This window comes from Apostichopus japonicus, chromosome 22 (genome assembly GCF_037975245.1).
Source record: "Apostichopus japonicus isolate 1M-3 chromosome 22, ASM3797524v1, whole genome shotgun sequence".
NCBI lineage: Eukaryota > Metazoa > Echinodermata > Holothuroidea > Aspidochirotida > Stichopodidae > Apostichopus > Apostichopus japonicus.
In genome coordinates this window covers 23,042,743-23,053,700 of record NC_092582.1, presented here as the reverse complement: position 1 = coordinate 23,053,700, position 10,958 = coordinate 23,042,743, and the positions used below count along the sequence as shown (strand labels likewise).

Sequence of the window (10,958 nt, the reverse complement as noted above, 5' to 3'; positions counted from 1 at the left end):
CATCATGAATAAAGTGAAACAAACATTTCATGTCACCTTTACAATTAAACCTCAAAAAAGATCATATTACAGCTAGGGAGAAAGCAAGCTATATATATATATATTGTTATATTGCCCACTCATAAAAGCCACCATGAAAATAGTGAAACAAACATTTTATGTTACATTTTAATACAATTAAACCTTAAAAAAGGACAAATATCTCTGTATTTTCGTTGCTAGGTTGAAGAGTTGAACCAATCCAAAACCTAACAGCAAAAGTCTTGTTTTTCGACATAAAAAATTGCCTTTTAAATTTGCTTAAATGGTAACAGTTTGTTCTCCTGGTAATTGCAGGTAGATTAATCAATTGGTAAAGATAGGAATTTATTAAATGATGAATGAAAATTTAATGAAAAAAAAAACTGGTCCTTCTTATACATGCCAACAGGTAGTTAATAATTATTCAGGAAAATGCCATCAGCTCAGCAGAAAAGCAGACTCTTCAAAATGATGTGAGGAATGAAGCTTAAAATTTAAAAGAAAAACTTTAAATAAATAATAGCTTGGCTGAGTACTAAATAGTAAAATGGCATGCTTTGTTGTACATCATCAGCAGGGGGGGGGGGGGGGTTACATTTCCATTCATGAATAGGACAGTACAACTGTACTTTATAACTTGGTACGTGCTAAAGGGAAAGAACTATCAAGAATTGTTAAAATCTTTAAAATACTAAGGGTAAACAGTAGAACTGGAACCAATGCACTGCTTATGTTTCCTGTTATAACCTAACTTGACATTAAAGGATCTCTTTTGGCAAAGGTATCTTTATTATTAATTTGTAATCGTCCAAGAAAATCGAGAAGAATCATCTGAATGCTAGTTAAATGTCTCTAGACCTATTCCAGCTTTCAAGATATTTTCCTGTGATACATTGTGATATATTCCTTTAAGGCTAAAATGATGCCATTGGCTGAGTCAGTGCAGGCATGAATGTTTTACAACCCCTCCCCCTCCCCCCTCCCTCCCCATTTCACTTATGTTTTCTTTTGTTACCACTCTTTGAATGATGTTCCACACACCTGATAAATCTGAAAACCTGATAGATTCCAAAAGTAGAGGTGAATAAACTTCACAATGGGTATTTGGGATCAACCTCAGTGAGTAACAATAACTGTATTGTTTTCTGTGGAGGTCAAAGACCATTCGAGGTCAAGACAGGTCAAAGTCTGAAATCCTTGTAAACACGTCTATCTCAAAAGTAAAAGATTAGATGAAGATAATAATAATCATAATATGTGGATCCATCTTAGTAGCTACAAGAATATCTTTGCTCTTCTGTTGAGGGTCAGACAGAGGTCAAAGCGGTCTGAATATCTCGTAAAACACCACATCTCCAAAAGTACGTATCCCTTCTCAGCTGCTTCACGTCCCAGGCCTGCAACTTCCCTCTACCTGCTGCGACATGATCAACCCACCAAACCAAACCATCATGCTTGTAAGTGCTTTCCTCTTGTGTGTTTCGTCTCTCATAGACAGATCTCTGCGACCTCTCACCTCTTACCATTCTCTGCCGGGATCAAGAATTCTGCTAGAGCAGCCAGAGCTTTCCCACGATGGGAAATCTTGTTCTTGATGTCTTTGGGCATCTCGGCAAACCTTAGCCAAGGAGAAAATAATAAAACACAGCAAAATGAATCAATTATGGACGGTATAATGTGAGGTTTAATTCTTTCTATGAGGGGCCAGGAAGAAGATTTGGTTCAAGCAGAGTGAATGAAAACTTTCCCTATACAGTTGATTCGGCAGGCCGTCTATGTTGCTCTCCAGCTACTCCCAAATTCCATAGAGGGCGCCCTCATATCTGTCCTATAAAGTCTGCGAAACTTGACTGCATATCAGAATGGTATCGGGAGATGATCACTTGTAGTATATACGATTTAAATTGTAATTACTGAAGAGATATTTGGATTAATAAATTTTAAATTTCAAGTTATTCAATTATTTTAAGCACCTCGCATTTTCTAAATTTCCTTTTACTAGTTCGTCCAAACTTCATACAAAATGGAACCTTGGACTAGTCAAGTCAATGTCCTCCAACAATTTTCGCGGCGATGTTTTTCATACTGGCATGTGGCCGCAACTTCACCACCACTGTACATAGGTCTGGCTTATGCTAGACCAACCCCAATGCTTCCTCATGGCAAAAAAGTATTTCATAAAATCATTCCCCCACAATTTAAAGTAGTTTCCTTCACTTCCAAACGCAGGTGAAAAACAATAGGCACCTTATATATCTGATTGCAATTTGGATATTAAAAAAAATTAGAAATCGAAGTTTGGACTGGAGAGGTTGCTTTAACAGCTGGCAGAGTTGGCATGCAGATGCCCAATTTACAAAAAGCTGTCCTTACGTCTGTTGAAAGTCGTCGGGCTGGAAACATGGATCCCATCCAAAGTCTATGGGTCCTCTTGGTTCCACGATCTTACCCTGCAAAGAAAAGAAAAATTGCTGATATAAAAGGTACAACTTGAAAGTGTATACTCCAGAAATCTGTGATAGACATATTTATCACCGCACGACGTTTCTTTACAAACTTTTTTGAGAGCAGGATTATTGTTCCCTTTTAATAATAATAATAATAAGCAAATATTTATATAGCGCTTTATGCAAAGGCCTCAAAGCGCTTAAAACAAGTACACAAATATGCAAGACAAATCACTGTAAATTTTGGAATAAATGTGTTTTTAAGAGACGCTTAAAACAGTCAACCGATGGTGCATTGCGAATTGAAGATGGTAGATTGTTCCAGAGATGAGGTGCAGCAGAGATGAAGGCTCTTTCTCCATAAAACTTTGTGTTTGGGGTATGGCTGGTGGCAAGAAGACACTTTGTAGACGAGCGAAGTTCGCATTGAGGATGATACTGAGGAATTAAATTTGTAATGTAACCTTTTCAGAGCTTTTAAGTTATTTTCAAATAAAGTGCAAAGAATTATTCTGTAGAAGCTTCACTTACTGGTGTTTTTCCACAAAATAGTTTGATCTCATCTTCTGGATTTCCACTGCTGTACGCAAACGTACAGAGAGCGTACGCGCTCTTATCTTCGAAACCTTGCAACATTTTGTGTAAACCTGAAGAAAAAGAAGAAGAACAAAAGCAAACAAAAGACAAATGATCAAACCAAATAAAAATCTAAACTCTTTATGTCAGGTTTGATTAGGCAACAATATGGAGATATTGAAAATTGGACACTGTGTATGCAGTTACTAACTTAAAAAATCTTAAAAAATCTTGATTGGCAGGGTTTTTACTAAATATCAAGAATAAACATTGGTTAGCATTTTTAACATTTTAGTAAACACCTTTTATCAGCATCTCACTTGATCTGAATGTCACATTTATTAAGTTATATATAGGTTTTACTTTATCTTCACTCTCAGAGCCAGCCACAGAATTGCACAATTTATTGTACTCTCTCACTATTCTGTGCTCAAAGGTCGTTACAAATGAGTTTTCACTATCAAACTAAACTATTTTTCTCTTCTCAGTTTTCAAAATTACATCAAATCTCCGATCAACATCTCTGATCAAAATTTCATGTGATCTTAATATGCTAGGCAAAATCTTGTAAGTATTTAAATTTTCAATGGTGTTTTATAAATTGTAGTGAAAATTATGACATTTTTATCAATTTTGAAATTTTTCAATAAATGCCTCTTGAAGCTACAGATCTAGGTAATGATTCAATATGAGTTAAAAGGAAATGCCTGCCATATCACTACTCACCAGCAGGTCCCAACTTCTTTAAGAACCATTTTCTGCAGAAAATAAAATTAAACATCTGAATGAGCAACTCATAAGGGTCCGCTGACGAATAAAGAACACAGGTTGTTTCATAGCAAAATTACCTTTCTGCATATTTGGTTTAATGCATTTTTTGAAACTGGGCAGTTGTAGTTGTGAACAGTTACACACTTACTGATCAGTCGGAGAAACACGTCATTTTTAAGTCAGTCCACATCAGTCGTAGCGGACGCAAACAGATGTTGTCAGACTGTCCTAGTTCATCTAAATCATATTTGAGTTGACTCGGACATTCTGCAGGCAGGGTGTGGCCACTATGACTATTCTAGGCTGTTACCACGGTCTCAGAGTGTACTTTATCACAGGCCAACCGCGGTTGTCAACCTTCTTCCTTTCATTCCCTTTATTTGCATAACTCTTAATGCTATTTCCTCTCCTTTCATTGGTTATACTTACTACCATGTGATAGGTAAACAACATTCTGTGATTGATTGACTATAATAGAAGACAAGGCCCAACAGTTTATACCGTTGAAAAATCTTCAGAGAAATAAAATCAAAATGCGATTAGGCCGTATACTGTACATCTCACAGACAGTAGTTGTGTTCTGTTCAGTATGATTGTCAGTTCTACTAAATATGGTGGGGTTTTTTGGGGGTGGGAGGGGGAGGGGAGGGGGAGGGGGGATGGGAGGGGGATTCCGAGAGCAGATGACCAACAGCGATATACACTTACATGTATGGTCCGGGGAGGCCACCGAATGCATTGAAACACAGACAGGTATCTTCAACGATTACTGGCCCTTCAATCTGTTGAAAGCAAATCCAAAATTCAAGGTTTTAATTTAGAGTTCACACAAGGAAGGATACAGTTAGTTATAAAAGAAAAAAAAGCTTACAAACATTAAATTTAATGCAATATTTATATGAGTTACTTTCTTTGTACTAAGCTGTAAAAAATTCCCCAGGAGGAGGAATTAAGTGGTTGAAATGACAAGGATTTCTTTGTTGTGTTGAGGGGTATTGAAACATTTGTTACCATTAACAGGACTTGGACACAAATGTTGTAAAGTCAGTAATACCCAGAACCATGAGCTGGGTCTGACAACCAGGTTTGGTGTGAAGAAATCATAGAATGGAGTTTATTGTCAAACCTGTGTGTATGTACTTAGGGAAACCAAAACTGCACAATGAAGGTTAAAATCTACTTAATGGTATGATATGATCTAACTACACACCTCAGTTCTATCACACTCTACATGTCCCTTTAAGGAAGGGGTTCCCCTGGGGTGCATGAACCCCCAGGGGGTGCGTGAGTCCATCCCAGGGGGTTTGTGAGACGTTTGATACAATTTGTGATCTGATATTGCAGTTTCCAAATAAATATTTGTTCATCTCTTGTTTTTTTTTTCATTACAATATTACACTATGAACTTGATCTTTTACAAAGCACTGTTATGTGTATTATAGTATAATAATGACTCAGATCGTGTCTTGAAATGCCTGGGGATTCGTGGACAACTCTGACATCCACAGGCAGTTCCTGGGGGGGATAAAGTTAGGGAAATCCTGCCATAACTTCCCATAAGGGTTACCACAATTCTATGCCTCTTATCTATTTTATATGCCCCTTTAAGAGATACACATCAACTATAATATATGCCCCTTTAATCAAGAGCTTAAACCAACTCTATTCCCCTTTTATGTTTGTATAAAGTATAGAGTATAGACCAACTCTATATGCCCCTTTAATGAAGGGTAAAAACCAACTCTACATTTCCCTTGTCCATTCTATATGCCCTTTTATGACTATAGACCAACTCTATACACTAATACAAGGGTGCAAACGAAATAATGTAGATCGACATGTCCCTTTAGTAATATAACCCGATCACTCTATCTGATCTGGCTTCCCTGACGGCCCCCCCCCCCCACCAACTTTTTCCACTTACGTGTTTAATTGCTTCTCTGCATTTCGCTTCCGATATGAAATCTGGTTCTCCCTGAAACTCTGGTACTGTGGATAACAATGAAATGCTGTGTCAGACTGCAAAATACTGTCTATTGGCTAAAAAAAATTAAAATTTAAAATTAAAAAAAAAAAATAGATTTAATCCAAATTCCACTTCTTTTAATACTAGATTCAATCAAGTAAACATTTTTCAAGTTCCCCAACTTGGTATCAAGTCATTTTTTCAACTCATCAACAAGTTGCAGTCATTTGCCTTACAAGTGAATAACATTACTACCCACCAACTAGCTGCTTTCATTAAACTTATGACTAAGAAAAATCATTACAGTATAGAAAATAAATTTTCATTACTTAGCTACACAAACACTGAAATCATCAAGCTTAGAAAATATGTTTTGCTCACAAAACACAGCAAAGCATAGAAGTCTATAGTTTCATACAGAAAACTTTAAATATTTAATTTTATTATTACTTTCATTATACATTTTGTCACAAACCATAGAAGGAACTATTTTCACACCTATGGACAAACATGACTTTGCTTGCACAAGAATGAAATACCCAAATATTGATTATATCTGAAGCTAAGATCAAGATATTGAGGTGGTAACAGATTAGATTAGCAATTAATCTGGATAATCCCCCATTGAGCTGAAACAAATATTTTACTACACTTTTAAAGGAGACAAATGAAACAGACTATCAAACTATACTATGTCTATTGTTAAAAAATAAACTAAAACCAGTTTTGTAGCTACGGCAGTCGGCACCGGTCAGACTTGGCCAGCACTAACGTTTGCCGACCGGTACTCCAAGTTAAAAGTTCTATTACCGACCGGCACTTGCGCACACATATAAATATATATAACCCTTATACCACTCCCCCAGGACGCGAAATTTGCAGGCAACCGCCACTCCAGAAAATTCAACTGCCACCTGCAAAATCCTAGCTACAACCTTGACTAAAACCAATCATGAAAGATATAAAAAGCCTAAATAGGTATCAAGATTTTCACTTAATAATAATGATAAATAATCATAATGTCAATGATAATGATAATTAATCTTATATAGCACAGAATCCAACAAAAGTAGCTCAATGCACTTTACAGGTGATGACAAAAGAAAGAAAATATCTAATAACAATCTGAAAAAAAGATGATTTTAAAGACTTACAGTCAATACTCTCAGCCTTCACTGCAATCTTGCCGCCCAGAATAGCATTCACCTGTAACCATAGCAACAAAGTAATCAAAGATTATTCTAAGCCCGGGGTTATTCAAAGTGGGAGTCGGGACCCATACAAGTGTCACAGAAAAGAACATATAGGGTGGCCAAACAAACTTCATGAGAAAACCAAAATTGCTGATTTTGATGGGAGGAATTTTTTTTAACGGAATTACTTCAATAAATATAGCATCATTTTGCAACTAAGAACCCATCATCATGTCAACACAATTTCTCAAAGGGGAGGATATTCTCAAAGGGGAGGGGGATACCACCTCTCTGTAGGCCCTTTCTCCAGGCCACATTATCCAACACAGCAGGGTTGCCAAGGTGGATGAAAGTAAAACTTGGGGTCGAGAAGCCAAAAGAAGTTTGAACCGAACGGTTCCATAAGGGCAACAATATAGATCAGTAAAGATACATAAGTAATCATTTGGCCACACTCTTAACACTACTGCAGTAATTCTCATCAGTAATCTTTTGATGGAAAAAAGATGCTCTGTTTTGAAAAATAACCGACTTTTCTAGAGGCAAGAAAAGAAATCTATTTGTGTTACAAATGCAACAAACTATAAACACAACTATTCTGTGCCAATTTATTTTCAAAGAGAAGAAACCAAAAATGATTCATGAAATGCATTAACCACTGAGCTAGCACTTCACAATAACACTCCACAACATCATATATATTACCTCCTCAAGCTTGTGTTTATTTCCTGTCACGAAAACCAGACCCTTGCCAGAAGCTTTGGATTCATTGGATGAAGAATCTGCAATTTAACCAAACATATAAAATTGATAGAATTTTGCCTTCCATCTATCAAGAGACTGATAAATACGCTTTAGAAGAGTCCCTGGGAATCGGAGTCACACTTAACGGGGTACCACCATATAACGTACCTGGTTTGTACTGGAAATAAAAAATAAAAATCAACAAAAGAACAGAGAAATAAATGAAAGAGATGTTTACAGACACCTAATTTTTGCATTCTAAATGGCTGCTGCCCAGTCTGATACCGACTGAATGAAATCAAGGATGATTGGATTGCCACAGCAACAACAACAACAAAAATGGCAAAAATATTTTGTGCCTTGTTCTGCCATTGCTTCTGCTACCTGACACATCTTAGCAAAAGCAATATTCATAATCTTGTAGTCACCGATTAACTCTTTTCCTTCTGTAAGTCTCTGCTTGCTTCTTGCCTGCTGGCCTTCTTCTTCATGCTTCTCAATTTCCTGGCCTTCGTATTTCCTTTTCACACCTGTGCTGGAGTCTGCCATGTTATTGGTTCAAATGGAAAACTGAAAAAGACCGTAAAATGTAAAATAGTGGAATCTCTTGACTATGCCTACATTTTTAAAGTATATCTAAACAAAGGCTTATCTTAGATTGTTAGATTGACCAAGGTAGGGTTCATGAATAACTTATCATCGTTTTGAAGATGGTTATTCGAAGAACTTATTAATAAAGTTTTTGGGTGGAAAACTGTTATGGACGGAATAGTTTCATGAATTATCTCTCATAAATCTTCACTTGGTGAAACATCGTATTTGGTTGCTTGCTTTGGTTAACTGGACTATTCGAGTAACATGGAGGAGTAGGCCTACACTACAGTAGGTTATGCTGGCTTTGGCAAAATTTGATGACCTACCACAAGGTTTTATTTTTTATAACACTTAACTAAGCAGAGATCTCTACAAAAAGTGGCTACCTTGTGATATCCAGTAACTCAGGCTTTAAGGAGGATATTATCTTCAGCTCTGATCATACTGAGCTGGAGAAATGTAAAGTAAACCAACCATGCCTAGCTTATGCTTGTTGGAAGAAGCTTAGGCCTAGGCTACGTATCCTAACCCTTAATTGACAGAGCATAAACCTGGAATTAGGTCCCTGGCATCGCGTTCCGGTAACCCTGTACCTACACCCGAAAAAACAGGAAGTTGGAACATGAACAAGCTTATTTAAGAGGAATATACACTAAAAAGAGAAGAGATTTCCAGTTTGGAAGTGGTATTTTCTTCACCTCTTACTTGTTACACCGCCAAGGAATTGTTTAGAACTCTCACAACAAGCCTGTCTCGCACATGTACAGGCGAGCAGCAGACGCTTTTTTATTACGATGGCGCTAGTAATAAACTGTACTTCTTTCTGACTTAACTATATAAATGCGAATTGTGGAAACTGGCGGGGAATTCAACAAGTTCGAGCAGCTTTTGGACCGTAGGTCAAGGTAAAACAGGGAACTTGATGAAATGAGGGTGAGCTTAAAGGAAAGCTTGTTAGATGAGGACGATGAGATTTCTCTCAATTAGCCTATTCCTTTTGAAACCTGATCAATGTTTTCGATTGGCGACTGTAAGGAATTTCGTTTGGGGGAGGGGGGGGGGGGGGGAGGTAACACTTACTTGGAGCCAAATGCTAGCTCTCACAAAGTACCTTTGTTGCACGAAGCCGACATTGCTCACACACACATGCAATATTCAATAACACGACGCGGGGGCCCGCTTGAGAATCCTGATGGTGTCCAGGGCAAAGCCTTGAAAGGGGTTCCAGGGGGGGGGGGGGGGGAGATGCCCGGAAGTCTTTCGATGTTAGCTTTTTCTGTAAAATTTTTGAACGTTGTCAAACTTTGCTTAAAAGAATTTTACAGATTCTAAATGGCGCCCACTGTCCATGACTCCATGGTAAAATTGATACAGATAAAAATACCGTCATTTTTGTACATGTCAGGAAAATTACAATTTGTTCTATGTTGCTCCTATTGAACAGCCATTGTGCCTTTCTTACATCAACAATATGTTAAGCAAATACTGTTTCATGTGTTTTATGAAGATTTTTGTACTTTTAAATTGCCTTTTTGTCTAAAGTGAATATAACATCAACATAGATGTTTTAACGTGAGGTAATATCATTTAAGTTGGAAGCACTTAACATATGTAGCACATATATGTTATATGTTGCCGGCAAATTACGAAATATTTTCCAATATTTCACACTGCTGCACTTACATTAAAAGGAAAGAAAGAGGAAAAAGGAGCGGTATAACTCTTCTTTTTTTGTTAAAAATGGAGAGATGCTTTTATTATATTTGGGGGTGAGGGAAATTTACCCTGTGCCCCTATGACGAGCCGCTATTGGTTGCACCTCCTCAAATTTGTCCAATCGAGAAGACATTGGAAGCGACTGCAGGCGCACTTACAGGTCATCAATGTTGACCAAAAATTTGCTATGAAGCAAAAATAGGTCACTCTTACTCTAACTTTAAAAAGCATTTTTCTGCCACCCTCAAATTCATTTTCCAGTCATCGCCAGTTTGAATTGTCTAATTTTAACATTTCTCTATGGTTGGAAATAATTTGGAGAACCGAACCGCCAGAAACGTACGTGTTTTTAAAAACTTTTAGCATATAAATTGAGTGGGCCAAACTGATGACCTATTCAATTTTTGAGGCAGGCTTATATGTCGCTTCCACTGGCTTCTCGATTTTGGGATGTTGAGCGAAAGCAATTCGCTATCGATTACCACGCATGCTATGCCATGTTGCCATGGTAAATTAAGATCCATATTTTGGCATTTGGACGGAGCTATATACTTGGAACAATCACAAGGATCGCACTTTGTGAAAATTCTCTTCATCCGACAAGCCTTGGTCCCACTGTGACTTTCACTTTCTAGGTACAGTAGGAGACTAGTGAAAACAATGTTCCGTGAGCGCATATCAAAGACAGTAACAGGAACTTAGCATGATCTCTGGTGGCATCTTCTCAAAGGCGGAAGTTGAGCTTCAGTTACAACTTCCTTGAATGATCTCCGACATGAAAAGAAAAGGAACAAACATTTTCGATAAGTTCTTGTTAATGTTGACCTTTCCCTTCCGTAATGGGATAAACTGGTGTTCCAAACATAGGTACACAATTGTGGTTATGAACCGAACCCTCCCATCTCTCCTAACTTCTCCCCCACCCTCGAG

The 10,958-nt window shown here is 37.4% G+C and overlaps 1 protein-coding gene across 2 annotated transcripts; it reads right to left on the bottom strand.

The window, feature by feature from the left end:
* Positions 1-1,001: 1,001 nt before the first annotated feature.
* Positions 1,002-9,155, bottom strand: LOC139963437 (inosine triphosphate pyrophosphatase-like). 2 transcript variants are annotated; one of them, XM_071964198.1, is made up of 10 exons: positions 9,018-9,110; positions 8,147-8,288; positions 7,680-7,756; positions 6,936-6,987; positions 5,740-5,804; positions 4,524-4,597; positions 3,771-3,802; positions 3,000-3,115; positions 2,395-2,471; positions 1,002-1,639 (listed from the first exon to the last, which is right to left on the bottom strand). In XM_071964198.1, exons 2-10 carry the CDS (start codon positions 8,265-8,267, stop codon positions 1,534-1,536), a joined length of 720 nt encoding a protein of 239 aa, XP_071820299.1. In that variant the 5' UTR covers positions 8,268-8,288; positions 9,018-9,110; the 3' UTR covers positions 1,002-1,533. The 2 variants fall into 2 exon arrangements, with proteins under 2 accessions (XP_071820299.1, XP_071820298.1); XM_071964197.1 differs by having other exon boundaries at positions 1,003-1,639; positions 9,011-9,155.
* Between the last annotated feature and the right edge of the window lie 1,803 nt (positions 9,156-10,958).